The sequence below is a fragment of the Lichenostomus cassidix genome, chromosome 1 (genome assembly GCF_008360975.1).
Source record: "Lichenostomus cassidix isolate B80296 chromosome 1, HeHo_3.0, whole genome shotgun sequence".
Taxonomy (NCBI): domain Eukaryota; kingdom Metazoa; phylum Chordata; class Aves; order Passeriformes; family Meliphagidae; genus Lichenostomus; species Lichenostomus cassidix.
Window position 1 is genome coordinate 39,205,828 of NC_139479.1, and position 20,251 is coordinate 39,226,078.

General features: G+C 40.1%; 2 protein-coding genes across 8 annotated transcripts in view; one reads left to right on the forward strand and one right to left on the reverse strand.

Moving 5' to 3' along the window:
* STK24 (serine/threonine kinase 24) overlaps positions 1-3,707 on the forward strand; it is a 52,435-nt gene extending 48,728 nt beyond the window's left edge. For both annotated transcript variants that reach the window (XM_085057399.1, XM_085057403.1), the window contains exon 11: positions 707-3,707. In XM_085057399.1, coding sequence (XP_084913525.1) covers positions 707-743 — 37 coding nt within the window. In that variant the 3' untranslated portion in view covers positions 744-3,707. The remainder of the gene's footprint in view (positions 1-706) is intronic.
* A 3,301-nt stretch (positions 3,708-7,008) lies between these two features.
* Positions 7,009-20,251, reverse strand: part of FARP1 (FERM, ARH/RhoGEF and pleckstrin domain protein 1) — a 202,440-nt gene continuing 189,197 nt past the window's right edge. For 5 of the 6 annotated variants that reach the window (XM_085057394.1, XM_085057391.1, XM_085057393.1 and 2 more), the window contains 8 exons: positions 17,505-17,573; positions 15,444-15,533; positions 14,261-14,343; positions 13,812-13,924; positions 13,142-13,305; positions 10,590-10,697; positions 9,646-9,797; positions 7,009-8,569 (listed from right to left, as the gene is read on the reverse strand). In XM_085057394.1, the coding sequence (XP_084913520.1) occupies positions 8,488-8,569; positions 9,646-9,797; positions 10,590-10,697; positions 13,142-13,305; positions 13,812-13,924; positions 14,261-14,343; positions 15,444-15,533; positions 17,505-17,573 (861 nt within the window). In that variant the 3' untranslated portion in view covers positions 7,009-8,487. Of the gene's footprint in view, positions 8,570-9,645; positions 9,798-10,589; positions 10,698-11,615; positions 11,753-13,141; positions 13,306-13,811; positions 13,925-14,260; positions 14,344-15,443; positions 15,534-17,504; positions 17,574-20,251 lie in introns of all 6 variants that reach the window. The other variant, XM_085057395.1, reaches the window with a different exon arrangement.

Below are 20,251 nucleotides of genomic sequence, written 5' to 3' on the forward strand. Positions count from 1 at the left end.
GTCAAATCCTGAAAAAATAGTTCCTTCTTGTTTGAGTGGTACAGGAAATATGCTGTTATGTCATTAGGTCATTCAATATCCTCTCAATTTGGGAGCTAATTACTGAAGGTAGGTTTTCAACAAGTTTCTAATGACATTTTCACTTCCCCTTATGATTGGTTTGAACTGGATTTTGTAAGTTTGTCTGAACAAATTGATTGGGACCCTCAAAATAGCTGCCCAGCAATGAGAGTGAATCCACTTAGCTTCCCCCTGCAGTTTTGATCTTGGATGTTTGATGAAGTTTACTGGAAACTTAATATGATTTAAATATGTCCTTATTTCTTTGGATGATTTAGGAATCTGCTTAGATCAAGAAATACGGGTTTCCTGGCCCAGTAATATTTTGAAAAGATTTGATGTAAACTTGCAAAGTAGGGAGGTTGGAGTCACTAAATGTTCCTCCATCATTATGTGCTGCTCAGTAACATACTTGAGCACAGGTTGTTGCTGTTTGCTAGGAAAGCAGTGATACTATAACAATGTGTATTTCACATGTTGTTCAGCTCCACGGCTTTTCCTTTAAAGTGTGGTGGCAGCGGTGAGTGCCATTGTGCAAGGAAAAAGGCTGGAACTTCAACAGCATAAAATGGAATGACTTCATTGCTGCTTGTTGTAGAATGCCTTTCTAAAAGTTGCAACAGTAACTATTTCTTTTCCTCTTCAGATACTCCCTAGCTGGAGGAAGTTCTTCATCCTACTGACCTACTCTTCCTGACTTTCCTAAGACAGCAGAGATCCCATGGTGTCTGCGTTGAAGGCGTGCACCCTAATGCTGTTCTGCCTCTCAGTCTCTGGAAAGTCCTTGGGAGAAAGGACATTCCTAAATGTGCAAGAGTGAAAATGAAGTCTCTTGGACAGAGGCAATCTTTTTCAGCTCCTTAAAGCTATAATTTTTTAAAATGATAATGCACATATTCCAGGGAGGTGTCCTTTTGTAAAATCTGAAATGTATATTTAGGTTTGTGATAGAGAAATTGAAGATATTGAGAAACCTCAGGTATCTTGCTTTAAGAATTCCACTGGGAGATGGAGCATGGTTGTTGGAATTGTGTACAGATATGTATATAATGTCTTTTTTAACAGAAAGCCTTTCAATGTGCATAAGGAATCACTGTGTACAAAATGGTAAAGTGCTTTTGTAGATAATGTTAGTGGGGTAAATATTTGACAGGCCATAACTGAGTATTGCCTTGCCTTTATTACATGTAAAGTTTGAATTATGTGGTAAGTGAATCTTGGTTTGATTTTTGTATGTGAAGTATTTGCCATTGAAAGAGTTAATCCTGTATTATGGAACCTTCTATTTGTACCTCAGCACAGACACGATTTTATTCTGTTTCTCCAGCATTTATTCCTTTTTTTCTATATTCTAAGTGTGACTTTCTAATTATGGTACTACTTCTAGTTGTTTTAAATTTCATACACCTGGTCTCTCAAAGCTTTAAATTTAAATTATTGTTTTTCCTAGAGAATGAGTTCTTTCATATCTTCAGTTTTAAATTGTGCCAATGCAAATTCTGAAGTTGTTCAGTTTTAGTAACAGATATTTGTGAAGCTTGTAGTGAAATTCAGACACAATCTTTTTTTCACCTGAACATGTTTGAATGCTCACACAAGTATTTATTCCTTTCATTTATTCTGAAATATCTCTCCTTAAGGTGTTGATTCTGAGACAGTGGCAAGTATTTCTTTATCACGCCTATTTTTATCATTAAAGTGAATGTCTTTCAGCATAAAGGAAAAAATGTCCACAGATTCAATATTTGGTCTCACTGCCTCGATCTGTGCATCTCTTTACCAAAATTGATAGATGTTGGATGAGAGACTGCAAAACAGCCTGAGTGCTGTTGCCTCCCCAGAGAAAAGTTACTTCTTGAAAATTCTGAATTTTGAAATTTCCACTATTTCTGTAAGGGCTTCTAGGTAGCTGACTTCAGGTGTTAGAAACCTTGGAAATAGTAACAATTATTCATTAGTTGTATGCACTGTTGATTACATAGCTGCTATTTTTATTTTTTCTTTTTCACCCACAGTATTGCTCTGAGGTTTACTTTGGTTGGTTTCACCAGGACTATATTCAGGTACTTCTTATTCCAGTAGCTAAGAGAGCATTTTTGCCTTCTTTTAATGAAAAAATTGATGACTTTATGCTTTGCATGACAGTGAGGTAACTTATCTATTTAATTAAAAAAAATGTAGATAGGAGCTTTGGAACAGAAAGGATTAACATTTAAAAGTATAGGCATATCTGCCTGGCTTGGTACAAGAAACCCAGGTACACTAACCATTGGGGAAGCTGGTGAGGTCTCCTTCCAGGACTTCCTATCACCATGGTAGCCCTTAGTCTATGCATATTAATAGCCTTAATTTATTAATTTAAGAATTTAACAGTAAGAGGACACTGTCTTGCTAACAGAGCTAATAAACTTCTGCCCAGGTTGAAACAAGAGTTGAAAGAAATGTGTGTGTTCATCTTGTGGCCATGCTTTTCGGCACTATTCATTTGCCAGCCTACTGAGGTAATGGGTTTCCTTTATGGCTAAGGGAATTTAAGGTAAATTGAACAATGCTAAGCAATGTTTTACTACTCCACTTTGATTAGTATCTTCAATTATGTTGTTTTGTGTGCTCTTAAGTGTTATGGATAGGCTCACTCTTGAGGAAACAAATTCAGCACTGCTTTTGTGAAATGTGCATATGAATGTGGTGCAATGGGAAATTTACTTGTTGAGGTCTCAATATGACAACATTCAGCCTTCAATAGGTCTGTGTGTGTGACTGCACATGGAAATCAACAGGTGTGTTTGCACTGGAAATATAAATTGGTTAGTGTAAGCTATTCCCTGGATCTGTTCATGTAAGGACAGGAAGTCAAAGTGAGCTTACTTGGAGATGCACAGAACTCTGAGACATAGTGGGGAAGTCAAATTTATGCTGCTGGCTTGAATGCCAAGAATTTCTCAATCAGCAAACTGAATTAAATTCTAAGCTACACTCTTTGAACACTTATTTGGAAAGTTACACATATGTGTTTTGAGTTGCATTTTAGTTGTGTTCCAGGACTGTATGTTGAGGAAATACTTCTCTGAGTAGATGGTGGCAGAATTTGCTTGATGAATGTGTTGGAGCTTAAGATGAGTAAGACTTATGGTGAGGGCAAGTGGCCAAAAAGCTTGGGCATTTAGAATAAGACAAGACCTCATTTATGGTAGAGATGTGTATTTTTATATGTAATATACAGATTATTTAAATATAGACTGTCTTAAACTGAGATTCACTGAAAAAAAGAACGCGTGCTGTATCTTGAATGTAGAAGTACAATCATTTGCTATTGAAAAGTATTGATGCTTTAAAAATCAGGTCTATATTGGTAACAGAAGAGGAGCTTCATTTGAAAGAAGCACCACCTCAGTTTCTCAGAGAAAAAGAAGTGTATTGATATTTTTGAGAGGTTTTTTCATGCTAAAAACATGTCTGTGTTACGATGTTGCACTGATGATTTTTCTGTGCAGGTAGTACTTCATTCAGTCTTGACTATACTAAATGACAAGCTATCCCTATTTATGCAAACATTTAAATTAGTAGAACTGCTTATTTGTCAGGGATTTCATGATTAGGCAGTAAATAAACTCACTGTTTAAAAACAATAAAATCAGTTATTTGAACTGAAGACTCGCTTTTTTGTAACTCTCAGATGTGTAATCTGTTTTTTTTACCTTTATTTTCCCTGCTGTTGCACTTTGTATTTGCTGACCAGTTTACTGAAAGATGATGTGGTAGAGCACAGAATGCTTTTGGTGTAGTAACAAAACAGTAACTTCATTCTGCAGTGCCACGGTTCCTTCGCAGCTCCAAACATTGTGTGTGAGCTTGTGGGTACAGAGGATGAACTGATGATTGCAGAATGTCCTAACTGGGGTGTTCTCCCCAGCTGTGCAGGAGGAGTGGGTGGAGGGGGAAGGTGAGACTGGGTGTGTTGGCACCTCACTGCAAAGCAGCCAGCTCGGTGTCAATTCCCATTTTCCTGTACCCTGTCACCCCATCAGCTGCCTCTAAATGTGCTTGGGCAATGTCTCGTTTAGCTCTCACTACTTTATGTGATGTTCTGTATTACTTTTCAAACAGCATGGTACCAGTTTGTAGTAGTTTTACAGTAACCTTATTTTGAAGGAAATGCATTCTTGCCTTCAAGAGTGTCACAACTGGAAGATTATCCTGTGTGCTGATAAGCACGGGTATAATGCAAGGATCAGGACAATTGCAAATCGTTTCTGTAAGCTGCTGGGGAGGAGCTGAAAGTGTAGCACAAATCTGCTTGCTCCTTTTAACTGTGTTTTGCAGCTGTGCTGCTAACTGCACGGAGTATATGCCATAGACAAATCGTATGCAGTGGTTTCCTGCTGCCTTTAACACGTGATTACAGAGGACCATGAAGTGTGTATGTTGTTTTCTCTAACTCCTGTTTATAACTGTATTTAAATTTTACTTTTGTCACTCTACACCAACATAATACACCTCCTTGTAAACTACATGACCTAGAAATAAAGAAGGAAAAGTTTCATAAAATGTTGCCACCTCAGTGGTCAGTAAGATGAGATTCACTGCCCCTTCCCTGGAGGGGATGCTCTTGTGGGCTTCTAGAGCAGTTATTGCCCATGTGTCAGTAATGGTAGGCAGGAAGTTTATAAATCAGTGTTTGGTTTTTAATGGTGATTATCTCAATCTGTAGCATGTACAGATGGCAGTGATTTAAAACCCACCTTGTGGTCTCCATCCTGCCAGCCCAGTGAAACTGATGAAGTGCTCACAACAAATTACATTTGCTCACCCCCCAAGGACTGCACCTTTAACTGGTGACAAACTGTGTGACAGCTGCATGCCTGTAATTGCACTTCATTGCTATTTTTTGCTGCTAAAAAACGTATGTGTGGCACATTGCCAATTATTTTGCCCCCTACCAGTTTTCCTGTGCCCCCAGGGTGGAGGGAGTGTCTGTGTGCTGTAGCAACTGGAGTTGTGCATCTGCCTGCACATACATAACTGTGCTTTTGAGGGAAAAGACCATGTAATTGGTCCTGTATAGAAAGAAAAAAATGGTCAAATAGGCTTTTCAGGTCTTGCTTGATCCTCTGCTTTGTTCTTGGCTGAGGGAATGGTAGGCTATTCCACCTGGTTTTGTCTATGAAATGAATTTTTCTTCCTCTTTAGTCCGAGACTTTTATCAAGATTTCTGCAATCACAGCATGTTTTCCCCTACCTGCTACCTTGTCTTTCAGTCTGTCATTTCTGTCTGGTTTCAGCTGAATTTACAAAGGTGTTAAGGTGTCAATGTTGTTTAATTAAAATGTTCTGAAAAGAGGTGGGCTTGAGGTGTATTAACAAACACATCTTAACAGAGGTTGAGTTAGCAGGTAAATGGTGGTGGAGACGCTTAGTTTTGTTGAAAAAAACAGGAGTCCAGGCTTTTCTGATCCCATTGCATGTGGTGCAACCTCCTATGGCAGCAAAGCCCTGTTTTGTTTTTATTTGTTCATTACTTGAAACTGGCAACTATTTAATGGTGAGTAATAACACCAGCAGTAAATCTCCTGGAGTGCCCAGTTTGAGGTTTTCCTGCTGCTGAGAGAGGTGTGTTAGCAATGGCTCCTGACCTGGCACATAGTGACCCTGCCTCTCTGCAGGCCCTGCTTGTCCGAACAGGCAGCAATGTGATGTGAAGCAGGGTTAAAAATAAGTGGTTGTATATTACAGTTTTCTAGTACACTGAGTTTTATTCACACATGTGGACTCCACCTGTTTCCAACATACAGCTGTCAAGACAGTTGATTTTACCCTTTTACCATCATTTCAGTTTTGGGTTAACCCTGGGAATAGACAAGTAGAAAGATGCTGACAAGTGACAGCAGTTCACATGGTTCCTTTTAAAAAAAAAATTTAAAAAATCGTATTTAAACCTTTTTTTTTGTATAGGAAAAATAGAATACAAAACAGTGAAAATGGTGATTAGGTGGGTACTCTGAAGTTGCATCCTGGTCTCTGCTATTAACAATGTCAATATCACTGTACCTTGGTCTTTGCCTTATTTTCCAGATTTACCTTGTATGAAAAGTACTGGGAAAAGGTATTACTTGATTTATTTTGAGAGCTCAGAATAAACTACTGCAGCAGGTAGCAGTTAAGTGAAGATTGTATCCAACAAGCTCCAGGGATCTAAACTAAAGTTCAATTTTGGCTGAATTAAGAGCATGACCCTTAATAAAATTGCCATTTAAAAAAATCTTTTCACTGTTACAGATAACAATTCTGAAGGGGAGAGGCAGGGTCCTGTCTTGTAAGGTGCTACAGGTAATAATTTATAGCTCAGTAATAATTTTTGGAGAGATCAGGTCTGCAGCTTTTTACTTCATAGCAACATCACAAGCTGTTGCTTCTTCAGCTTTGTTTTTCCACACCAGTAAGGCTGCAGCTGAGTTGTTGTTCATCTATGCTATATTATTTCCTCTTTTCCTCATTACACCAGTCATTGTTCACATTCCCAGTCAGTCCTGAAGCACTGGAATTCCTGTATGTTACTTAGAGCAGGGTCACAGGCTTGGAATGGATGAGGCAATGGGACTTGCAGCTGGGAAAAAGGGCTTCAGATTTTCCTACCTACTTTCCAGGTTTGTCCTTCAGCACATCCTAGCCAGAGGCAATGCTGTAGGTTAGGTGTGATTATGGCATTGGTACTGGGAGTAGCTGAGGAAAAGAGCAGCTGCAGCACAAAACCTGTCCAGGGGGCTGAAGGCTTCCAAGCAGCTGAAGGAAATACACTGGAAAGAGTTTCCCTTTGTCAAGGTGTGCTTGGATTTGGCCCTAGGGACTGCTGCTCGTCCTAAAGGGTTAGGAGCACCTCCTCGTCTTGGATGGAGGGATGTTTGGGGTCATAGGTAACAGAAAGAAGGCTTTAGTGTCTCAAAACAGGCATTTGTACAATGGTATTGTGAGGTATTTTATTCCCTTTTGTTGTGAGCAAAGCTGTAATAAGCCATTTTACACATCGCACACAGATAAGCCATTAACAAAGCGAGTAGCTGCATGAAGAAAAAGCAGGGATAGAACTTCCCCAGCTTCATTTCCCAGACTGACATTCAGGCCCCCTCCAAGGCTTAGTACCATGCTTCCTCCAAGGCCTGTCATGGTGATGGGCGTTAGCAGCACATCAAACTTCTGCTAATGGAAGTTCTACATCACCCTCATGACAGTGTTTCTCCAAACATGAGGGAAAGCATCTCAGCCCTGCAGATACAGCGCTGCCAACCTTCTCAGCAGGCCACCAACTTATCCAGCTGATGTTAAAGCCAGGTGTACGAAATGAGTAATTCTGCTGCTGTCTACCTGAGCCCCAGGGGAGAGAGGGAGAGACTGAAATTCCAACAAACTGGAAGTCAATTTGGGATGTGTAGCAAGCAGGATGAAAACTTGGGGCTTTGGTAGAACCCCCAGCTTAGAGCAATTTAGTTACCAAAACACTACAAATGAATCACAAATAGCTGCGGTTCTTGTAGCATACAGGTTTTCTTTCAAGTTCGTTAAACAAACAGCAGAATGTCACCACAGCCTTTAATTTCTTCTTGTACATACCATTCACAGTACATTAACAGCCCAAATAATATTGCACTGGATTATTTTAAAAATTTTCGTCTTGCAAGTAGTACTCACTTTTCAAAGCCAACAGATGAACAATTTGGTCAACTTGCACCAAAAAATGGTTAGATAAGAACCCTACACTTTCTTTATACCATATGGATTTGTAACCCCAAAGGGAAATGAAAACGAGCTGTAAACTGCTTCCTTGTTAAACATAGAAAATTAGTAAATCATTGCTGATTAAATGTAGAAAGACTGGGAAAAAAACATGAAATCTGAATGTTATCTCATTCCTGTTAGACTGCTTGCTGTATATATAATTATATTCTATATTGTGAAAATCCATCTACATTTAAAAGCCCAGCAGTCTACAGATTAACATGGTAAAAAAAAAATAATATATTTTTATGAAAAGAGAAGAAAATAGTGTTTGCCTCAGAGGAGAAAGTTTTCAGATTTCAGTCATCTGGGTTTTTTTTAGGTGCAATCTTTGAGGCAACAATATGTCTTTTGGCATTTGGCACTCTAATAAGGACAATATTTTAATACTGGCACAAGCTAAAAACAGCACAGAATGACAAAATACAAGACATGAAACGAACCGCAGCCACTGGGATGATGGTAAGCTAATTTGTATATACGGAGAACTTAAACAGTTTTGCTGAGGAATTGTGAAAGTTTCTGCAAAACCATACTTAATTCTCTTCTTTTACCAAATTGTAAGTTTTCCTAAACTTGGAGGGAGAAAAAGAGTTACAAATGTCCTCTAGAAAATCAGCAGCTGCTGGACAATCAACACAGCGGCTTGTTTAGCCGTCAATAGGCGTGAGGCTCTTTGTGACTCAGAGCTCGAGTGCGTGAGGCAGAGCTGGTGGCACTTCGGATCACTTCCATCCATCTGCAGGAGGCACGAGGAGACACAAACAAAACAATGGTCAATTCCCAGGGGAGGATTGCACAGACCCAGAGGTCTGTGCTATGGGTTGTACAGTTTGATTGATTGGCAGTGCCTATGGGAGCATCTTCTGACTTCACCCCTAAGTCTATCAGAAATCAAGAGGATCCACACAACTGCCACAACTGTAAGGAGGTTTAGAGAGGACAGACAGCAGCTATAGGACCCAAAACTTATGAAGTTAGTAGTGGTTTTACTTGCTCTGCAGACACCAAATACCTTTTTTCTGAGTGGTCCAAGCAATGAGCAGTTGAGACCAACCATTCTTAATCTGAGAGCAAAAAAATGTAGTTTAGTTGCAATTTCTACTTCTTTCTCCTAGAACTGAAAAAAGCATTTTGTATTTTTATTTTAACACCACTTTCATACAATTTGCTTTGTTTATAGTCTTAGACTGCTATGGCTAAAATTGAAGAATAGCTTCTTGTGATGAAGACATCATGATTTTTGACATATTCATGCTTCATATAAAAGAGCTAAATTAGTTCCCTGTATGAACACTCACAAACCACAAATTAGGAGTAGTGCCTTCTCCCTGGCTCTCCAGGTAAATGAAGTTCAGTGGAAGGTGTAAAAATTACATGGTGAAGTGGCATAAAGATGTAGTAGGAGCAGCTGCTTCTATGAAAAAAATTGAGGTGTGGATTTTTCATGCTGTTGCACTAGAGGAAGCAAAACTATTCTGAAGATCTACTGAGATGTACTGTGATCTGTTCACATGCTTCCTGAAGTCTGAGACCTAGAGCTTCCCACACAGCCAGCATGGTCAGATTTGACTGGATAATTCCAGGTTTTGCAATAATTACTATTACAGCTTCCATATGATCAAAACAAATCACGTGACTTTAGTGGTATCAGATTTAAAATTTCTTTTATAATTTTAAAAGGTTCTTTCTCCAGTTGTGCTGAACTACCTGCCTGTAATATGGAACCTATTTATTAAACTTTGCATCTACTAACCTTTGAAAGAATGCTCCTGGAATTAAACAGAAGGTTTTTCTCACAGAAAACAAACTTACCTTTCAAAGGTGTATTCACTTTCAGCCCTGAAGTAGTACACATGGGATTTGAAATGCAACTTGAACACATAATCTTTGTGAATGTTTTCAGATTCAGAAGGAAGGGTAAGCGAATATCCCAATAAAGGAAGGCTGGCTAAAGGATGATTGTCCTGAAAAGGTATGATGGAAAGTGCTGTGAGATCAAATGCCCTCATGTAAAGAGAGCACCATAAATAAATGGACAGCAGACTCATTTAAAGATCACTGTGTTTTCACATGTGCAGAAAAATACCAGACTTAGACAACTGCAATAAAATCATCAGTTGGTCATCATTACAGCCCCTTTGCGTAAGGATCTACTGTAGGCTGATCCTATCAGTATTTCCTCAAAGGAAAGCTGGCTGGTATCTTGGGAGTTTCACTACTTTCAAACTGATGAACATAAGGCTCCATCATTTGCCCTTGGCAGGGCACCACACAGGTTCACCCCTGAGCCTGCAGAACACCTACTCCTTTAGAGGTGTGCCTGCCACTCAGCAGGTTCACTGCTTAAGGCCTTTCACTGCATGGCAAATCATTTCTTTATCCCTCTTTCATGTAAAGCATCTTCCAATTCCTTCTTTAGGGATTTCTATAACCATGAAAGCACAATGTGGCAGTTCGAGTTGCTTTGTGCTTATGCCCTGCTCAAGCAGAGATCTGAAAGTCCTAAAGATTCTAAACATCAATCCCCTACTTTTGCAGTGGGAGGTTTGCTCAGATGGGTTAAATCATGGACTGTTGTTCTCTCTTGTTTGGCCTAAGTGTCAGTAATGGTAAACAAAATTTGTCAGTCGCTACTTAGTTGTAATGATCTTAGAATTTGTACAAGAGAAAAGCCACACACTTTTCTCTCTGCTCCCTCTTTGGAAAAGAACCCCACACTGTCTTCTCCAGCCACATACACTTGCCCTGTTGGTTACCTGGTGCGATTTATAGAAGAACATGCAGAAGTTGGTGAACACCACCCAAAGCTTCTGCCACCCGTTGCTGTTTTTGAATTTTCTTAGGAGATTTCCAGACAGCTGGTTCTGAAACAGATCAAAAGTAGCCAAGTAAAACAGTGAAAGGTACCTGCAGGTTAATTATTGTAACAAAAATTATTTGCTTTTATCTGGTTGTATGTGGCCTTGTTGTACATGAAAATGTTTCAGTTGAATGGATGTACTTTTCTGCATTTTTCTACTGCTGAGTAGTACTTTATGTAACGTATTTTTTTGTTTGCAGCTGGGTACTTCCAAAAACTCAAAGCTACTACTACACTAATTATTTTATCAATTGAGGTGGCTTTCAGCAGTCTATTACTAAACCTCAGTCTTGTTAATCCTACTCTGTTCTTTTAGAATGATGCTTAAATAGAATGGAAACAGAAAGTTTGACATGAATTTGTGATGTAAAGGAAAATTATGACGTACTTTAGAATTGCAGATAGAGATTGACCTCTCCGTACCCAGGGAGTTCACATGGTACTTTTCAAAGATTTAAAAAACAAGGACCGTTAACTTTACTTTTAGCTGGATTTTGGATAGTTTAAGAAAAAGGAGGAGGAAGCCATAACCAAGTACATGTATTTAATGGCTGGTTGAAGAAACTGCTCTTCACATAGTGAAGATGCAAAGCACAGTATCATTGCTCCTTGCAAATGAAGGGGAGTTCTCAGTTAATTATTAATGACTTCCCATTCCTTGTTGACTGTGAGGGCTCACAACAGCTGTTTACATCATTCTCTTTATCTAGTGCAGAAGCTAATAACATAACCTGTAAAGCTTAACAGTCAAAATATGGGGACCCTGGTGCAGCTACTAGAAATGAACTTTTCTGAAAAAGTTCAGTTTTCACCAGCCTTAGATATGCATTAAAGCCTTTCCTTTAAATCACCCTATTCTCTGATATCTGGACTACTGCCTCCTTGCCCTAAGTTACAGGTGTACTCCTTAATTTTCTGTTACCTCATTACTCTGGAGGATATCATAAAAGGACAGGCTTTGCATTCGGTACCAGCAGACATATGAAATGGAAACAGGCCGCTGATCACTGATCAGTCCAGCAGGTAGGGAGGAACAGTCACTGACAGAGAGAGGATCTTCTACCACGAGAGAGACAGAAAGGAGGGAGAGACACAAAGAAAATAAACGATAATGCTGAAGTGAGAGGCACCGACAGAATGACGTGAGCATGAGTGGGACCTGCCACGCATGGAGCAGCAGTGGAGCTGAAGATGTTTTCACAGAACAACGCATGGCTCCAGGGTGTGCTTGGTCTTCATTGCTTTCTGTTCATTTGAGGCACAGGGAAGGAACAAAAATGAGCAACAATGAGCACTGATCTCAGACCTAGCTAGATTTGCCTAACTAAATGTTTTAATCATTAGAATGAGTCACTGATGTAAGTTTTTTTCTATAATAAGCCCTCTGCTTTAGGGAAAAATAAGAGACCTTGTCCTGTGCTGAACTATGCCTCCCTTGTAGGATTATAAGGGTATAAAGAGTGGAAAATCCCATCTACGTGGGATTGTAATGAGGCTCTACAAGTCATCATTTTCTAGTACAGAATAATGTTGTCATATTTCAGCAACAAACTCAGCTCCTGTTTAAAAACAGAGGCAGTTACACAAACTATGAATATGGCTGTCCTTGCTGTGTTCTGCATCAGCACATCTTCTCTAGAGCAATGGTGGCCTGATGTCTGAGGGCTGCCACTTGAGTGCAAATCCACTCAGCTTTAAGATGCCTTCTTCCATTTTCATTGAGCATAAATTTCCATTTGATAAGGGCTATGATAAAGTAGGCAGAGCTCCTTGGACTCTCTTGTGTGAAGGAAGAACACCTCAGCAGGCTTAGCACCTCATCCTAAAACCTACACTGAGCTTGGAGTCTTTCATTTCAATCTTTGAAAAGACAATGTCTGCACCTCTGCTGTTGAGTACAGAATTAACAAATGTGTATCAAATTGGCTTAGCTGTGATCAGAAGGGTAAAAAAGGGGGTTTATTTTGAGGTGGAAAATGCAAATAAAGAAAAAGCAGATGAGACTGAGCAATGAGACAAGGTTCCAGAAAGGATGGCTAGGTAAAGAAAGTAAGTTAGTAATACACATAATTAAAACTCTGGCTGCAGCAGCTAAAGACAATATCCTTTCCGCTCGAGCAACGACTTAATGCCTCTGTAACTGAAAGCATTAAGACAGTTTGAACTGCTTTACATTTTAAAGGGCATCAGCTTTTTTTTGACAGTTACTTCTATGAAAATTACTGCTCTAACTGATTTTACAGAGCTGCACTACAGGAGCAGGTATGTGCTTCTTGAGTGATGGTTTGTGCCATCATTTGAGGGTATAAGAGGCGGTTTAACAAGCGTGCCTGAAACTTCCCCAGACGGAGACAAGGGAACAGTGCACTTGTAAAGGAAGAGCAAAAAGGAAATTGTCATTCAAAAGCGAGCCTGGAGCTGCAGTTCAGGTCGTTCTGAGGCAGATACCTCCACAGCAATACTAAAGTCGATCATTGAAACACTGGTATTTCTGTGCCAGCAGACGTGCACCGTAGTGTTGCCACGGTGTGGTGACTGACGTTCGAGTGAGGTGCGGGATGCACTGAGGTCGTCCTCAGATTCCTGGTCTACAGTAGTTTCATCAGGAGACTCTATGAAATGCAGGGAAAAAGCATCTTTCTTCCTCTATGCAACAACATATATAATTGGAAAAATTAAAACAAATAAATTCTGTCCACAGTACTGTGAACTATTTTTAAAACACCATTTTAGAAATATTTTTGTGCAGATTTTATGTAGATTATTATATTTTATAAAATTATTTAAGTGTCTGCAAATGTTAGAATTAAAGAGTAACTACCATGCTTTGTTGGTGTTTTTAGTACCTTCCACGTACAGGCACTGCCCAAATCATGTTAAATAGTTCTTGGAATCATTACACTTAAGTCACTTCTCTATTCAATGAAACTTTCTGCTTACATCAACAAGAACATTAAAATGGCACATACATCAATATACCTATATGTATGTATGTATATAAATCAACTCCAAATGTATCCATTTGACCTGTGGCCAGCACTTTTCACCACTTTGCTTAGAAGCAACCTCCAATTATATTGACAAAAGTGACTAACACTTCTTTCTGGCATTTACTTACTATTGTCAGGTGGGCTGCTTGCCAGTAACTCTGGGGCAGGGCCACTGCTTTTCTCAGCCAGGTCTATTGCCATCTGGATGTCCTCAGTCCATTTGTCCATTTCAGTGCGGGTACTAACAATGAAAATTCAGGTTTTAATCACTTTCATAAAGGCTGAAAGCAAACTCTAAGAAACAGACACAAGCTGAGCTTACTTTTAACTGAAATAAATAAATTCAGACACAAGATGCTACCTTTGTTTTTCCCTGACAACTTAGTTTTTGTTCCAACTGGCACAACTGCCACTCTGTTGTGTCCCATCCTCTTTTTTCTTAACAAGTGGCTTTCACAAAAGAATATACCTTTGAGGAGATTGTTTTAGGAGCAAATAAAATGATGCCTTTCTGACCCACTGTGACAGCTGCAGAGAAATACAGTTCACATGTGGATTTTTGTCTCCACTGAATTACCTTGCAGCAACAACGATGGACTGGTGTTGACCTCGTAGTGTCAGACAGTGAGGAACACCCCATTCCTCCTCACTTTCTTCCATCTGAGAGACAAAAGGCCAAATGCAGTCAGATTGCAGGAAGTACATATTTCTTAAGGTGAAACAGTGAACTGAATGAGCTCTTACCATTGGGGAAAATAAAACTAAGAGAAACGCTCACAAACAACTTCAGGCTAGGTGTTGAGAAAAAAACCAGTGGCTTGCAAGCTGGAAGAATAAGTTAGTTCTGCAGTAACCTCTTAAACCAAAAGCATGGCTTTGTCTGCTCTGTGTCAAAAGAAAATAGCAGTATTTTTATCAGAAGAGTGATTTATTGTACAAAAGGATGAGTTAAAGGCTGAGAATGCTCTGGAAACTGCAGCATAGCACAGTTCTGCTGTGAGCAAGCCCAGGCCAAATGGCCATCAACAACTGAGTAGATTTCTTGAAATGTTAGATAAAGCCTTGGAACTGTTTAGAGAAAATCAGTTACTGTGGTAACTCAGTTCTCAGGAGAACAGTATAGAATAGATACAAACCAGTGAGAAGTTCCATTGAAAATAATGGAGGGAATGAAAATGTTTTGCAATTAGCAAAAATATTTTTGAAACAATGTAAGAAGAGGTAAATAGGTGCTATTGGCTTGAACTGGCTGTTTTCCAGAAGAATAGCAACAAGAGCTCCAAATGAGATTTTGCTGCCAGATTCCCACTACTTTGGCTTTAAGATATAGAGCTGGAAACATTAGGAAATGGATTTTTTTAAATAGAAATTAGATTTTCACTACTGTTTACTTGTCTTGTATGTGTCTATAATGAATTGGTGATTAATTACTTGTAAGAATCATGGTCAAATTAACGGTTGAAAAAAACAAAGAACCTATCTCCAAAGAAGTTTGCATTGTGAGGAAGCAGCACTCAAAAATGCCTTTCCCCCCTCACTTTTGCTATATAATCACCTTTGTGCAGAAGGCTGCAGGAACAGGTTCTGAACCCAAGACAACCCCAGCAGGCACTGCAGAATGAAACTCCAACTTCTCTGAATCAGAGACACTCCCAAGCCTTTGCTGCTGCTTTCAGTCCAGCAGAAGTTCATCAAGCAATTAAGATGGGACTACAAATGACCACTTAAGCACAAATCCCTTAAGTTCTCACAATACTTACTGTCATGCCATACAGTGGAAGATGCCCATGGACTTTAAACTGATTGGATGCTGTCAGGCCTCTACTTGTGTACAACAAGATATCATTAAACTAAAAAGCAAGAATAAGCATTATTAGAATGATGTTGGTTGGCATGTATGTATGTGGAAAAAAAAATCAGAATAGTGAATACTGGAAAGCTGAGTATTTAAATGACAATCCTAATGCATGAATCCAAAATACTGGCTTCCACAATATTCCACTGCCTAGTGTTAGCACCTGTTATCTTCCCTGCCTTCCTTCCTGGCTAGTTTTAGGTATGCTTCCATAATTTTCCACTGGGTATTTTCTGATGCCTTCTAATATTCCCTTTGTGATTTCTGGGTCAGAACTATCAAGCCACAACAGCAGTGAAACAGAGCAGTGCATTTCACACTCTGCTGCACTTTGAAGCTATGGAAGGTGTGTGTTTCACCAATATTTTCTCCTGCTTTGAGCAGAAAGATAAGTAAGCAGCCTGAGAGCTGTGTCCAACCCAACCATTATGAACAGAGTGGCTTTTACTGAGTCTATCACTCCTCATATTCAGAGGGAAGCAGGGAAACCTGTTTTAAGGTAGATGGGTTTAGGTTAGCAATACCAAGGGGAAGAGACCGAGAATCTCAAATTTGTAGAGCTTCCTACAGGTAACAACAGCTGTCCAAAGCATGCCAAATGACTGCCTGCATTTTGTTGCCATAAAATGAACAGAATACTTTCACTGGGTCCCCTGGATCAAAGGATGTTTTTCTCAAACCAGATGGTTGCATCAAGAAAATCACACACTGTGGTGTGAAACAGAGCTCTCACCACAGACCTCTACAATGCAGCAGCAGTAATTCATGAAGCTTTGTGGATCAGCCACTAGAGGGGGATTTAATTTTGCCAATGATTACACATGCCACAGTATGTGTATATACCACATTTGGAATACCACAGTACTGACCTGGGATTTTACCTCCAAATAGATTCTGGTGCTTGAAACAGATAAAAGACTTCTTTGACACTGCAAGCAACTGACTTGAGAGTCTAGGCTCAGATTTTTAATGTTTTATACAGGTATAATACCAAGGCATCATCTAGTAACTGTTGGTATGCAAGAAAATATGCACCATATTCATTTGGCTTCCTCTTCAGTGCCTTTAAAGGCAGAGGATAATCCTCCCCAGGTAGATTTTTCGGGCTATATCTTTGGCCCATTTGAAAGATTAAATGTCAAACACCTTGTACAAACAAGCACACTCGAAAGCTTTTCTACACAGCCACTGCCTTCACCTTTTGCACATAAGAAGCCAAGGAAGCATTTTTCTGCCACACTGCACTGACTCTTCAGCGTTTTGTGGACTAAAAGATCTGTGCACTCTGCTGGGCAGCCCAGGGCCACAGCACCAAGGGCACAGCAGCAGTAAGATGGACAGCTTGGGAGCAAATCATGTGGCTGGGAAGAAAGGAGAGGAGGAACTATCCAGGGGACTTTTGTGGATCAGAGACTGAGTGAGATCACCATAATGTGGGAACAGTGGGAGGAGATAACCTTTCCTGGAGCAAAAGCTGCAAAATGTATGTCCAAGTACAGGCAGGTCGATCAACATGCTGGGCACTCCTGTTGAAACTGTATGGTTTATGGAAAAATTTGGTTCTGTCATGTGTTCTGAGAGCATTATGTGAATTATTGTTCATATCACCAGAGTCACTCCTTATCTTTTCTCAATATGACCACTATCCCTGGTACCATTTTTCATTCTGTAATGACTCTGCTTTTATTTAAGACAAAGTGCAAGGAGGTATTGTTTTAACATTATATTCACATTGTCATATGAAAAATAGCTTTATCTTTGTAAGAAGCAGTCACAAAGAGAATATTGGATTTGAACAGAAATGTAGGTTCTTAACAACCAGCTGCATGGGTGATGTACTATGCTAATTTAAATAATGCTGTTTAAAAATACTTACTGTAATTCAAAATTCAAGTCTAACAGTTTTATACAGTAGATGCCTGGAGTTACATCTCACTGTATAAAGAAAAATTGTCATCTTGCTTACCAGAAAGAACATCCGTTGCTGTAAACCTTTTCCAGACAACTTACTAAGACTGCCCAGTCTAATAAACTCCTGTGGGAAACAAATGTAAAACAAAAATGTATTTGCTGTTAAAATGGTGATTTTTTTTTTGTATGCAAATAGAAATATGACTACTTGGTCATACAAATTACTTGACTACCAGTCACCAAGACTTTTAGTTTTATTAAATATGTTAGAGCTCTAATTTATAGGGTAATTCCTTTCCATTTGTAACCATCTTTAGGATAAACTCCTCTCATTCATTTTAAGAAAATTCAGCTAAGCAAAATTTTTGTTACCTGACATTAGTTCCTTCAGACAGCACCCTCTTTTATCAATTTTTAATAAGTATTTTTCGCAGCAGAAATGGCATAAAACCTAATAATATCCATGTTCTTGTTTAGCCACTGGTAATCTTCTGTGGTGCATATGGCATACATTGCTCTCCTTCAGTGCAATGTAAAACCAGCTATACAACTCAACATCACCGTGAGCAGCAGACAGGAAAGGACATTTGTCTGGCAGTGTGAGTTATCCCAGCACCATCCGTGCCACATAATACAGCACATTAATTCAGGCCATAGTGTTTAAGAATGTTTAGGGATAGAAACAGAGAAAAAGTAGCACATCTAAAATTTCCACAATGCTGGATTTCCTGGGCTTACTGTGAACTGTGCAGTAACTCACTCTTATATTTCTCTGAAACCCATGAAAATATCATTTTTCAGTCATTTCCTCCAGCTTCTGCCAAGAAGTTTATTTTTATTTATTACAGTCTTTCTAAGGTCATTCTACGCATAATTGTGGGTGTAAAAACCTACATAAAGCACCTGAATCACCTGCATCTTAGGAATAAACTGGCTGACTAAGACTAATCTGTTCAGAGAAACAATCCAAACACCTGAGGCTTCCTGTGGTGTGTCCAGTCCTGCTGCCTGCACTGCCTAAGGGCCAAAGGGTGGAAAAGCAGCTAGAGGTGGTTATCCCTACACCACACTAGGCTCATGTTGCCAGTGAGGTCACAGGAAGCTGCTGTTGGCCACCAAGGAATATTAATCATGATTAGTACCACGTGGTACCTGACACACCTGGCAGGCTCAGCACCACCACGTGTGACCACACAGATCCAGATCTGCAGGTCACTGCCACCTGCAAGTACAACCAGCCACAGGATGGCTTCATGTCCAGGACAGAATCAGCTCAGCAGCAGAGAACCTGCTCTGGGACAACATGAAGAAGATGGGGTTACAGTGGCATTTGCCTCCCAGCCCTACCTGCACCAGGGCAGGGAGTTGAGTCAGAGCCAGAAGAGCAGCCAAAGGGCTGGAACCAGCAACACCCTGGGCATGTGCCAGAGTGTGGTGGCCAATGCTTCTTGACTTGGCAGGCAAACAACTTCTGCCCCCCATCTGCCTTTTCCTTGAACTTCCTAGGACAGGAACACTGTTCAGACTTTAAATAGACCAGGGTAGCAGAAACACCCGATGACAGCATTTAATTTCATGTGATAGAGAGATGCACAGGCTGCGAAATGTCCCGAGGGACTTGCCAAGGATGTGAACAGTCTGTGGATCACTAGAAACATGAGCTGTGGCAGCTGCTTGGAGACAGGAAGGAGGTAAAGGGAGGGAGTGGGGAACAGCCACAAATCCAGAAATACCTTTGCTCAGCACTGCCTTCCCAATGGCACATCCACTTCAAACCTGGCCGCAAGTTCTGGTTTTGAGTATTACACACAAAATTCGAAGGCGTGGGGAGGAAACTACTTCAGCAACAGACAACTCTTAAGTTTGCAGACATGGATATGTGTGCCAAGGAAAATAAAAAAGCTACAAATATTACACTGTGGCTCATTTATTCTGAAATAAGCCTTTGCTTTTAAAAAACCATGATAAGTAAGAAAGAGATGTTGGTATTCTTACATCACAATTAAAAGTGTTTACTTAAGGCAACAGTGTCTCAAAAATTATTGCCTCATGTTACATGTAGACTGAAGAGACTGCGCCTCCCCAGGGCCATGAGTTTCAAAGCAAGACATGGTGAAAGGGCTGAAGGTCCTCCAGCACAAATGCCTTACTTGCCTTTAATCTGTCAAGCTCCAGCATTCAGGGCTGGGAAAAGAAAATAAGGGCAGCATGAAATGTGCCACTGCTCGAGCTCTGAATGCTGTGATAAATACTACATTTTTACTGCCTCTGTTGTAAAAGATGTTTGGAGCTGACTAGAACTGTCCAAATCTATACAAAAGACAGAACTAAAAAAATCAGAACAAGGTAATAAAGAGGATTGCCTTTTCCTGCTTTAAAGGGTGCTGTTTTCTATGGTGTGCTGCTTTTGGCTGGGGTAGAAATAATTTCTTCACCATGGCTGGTATGGGGCTGTATCTTGGATTTGTGCTGAACACAAGTAGCTGAACACAGGCTTGATAACACAGAGATGTTTTTGTTATTGCTGAGCTGGGCTTACACAAAGCCAAGGCCTTTTCTGCTTTTTGTACTGGAGAGGCAGCTGGAGGGGCATGGGAGGCTGGGAAGAGACAGAGGCAGGACAGGTGACCCAAACTGACCAGAGGGATATTCCAGACCATCTGACATCATGCTCAGTATATACAGAGGGGAAAGAAGGAGCGGAGCAAGGGGGAGACATTGGGAGTGAAGGCGTTTGTCTTCTCAAGTCCCCATTACCTGTGATGGGGCTCTGCTCTCCTGGGATGGCTGAGCACCTGCCTG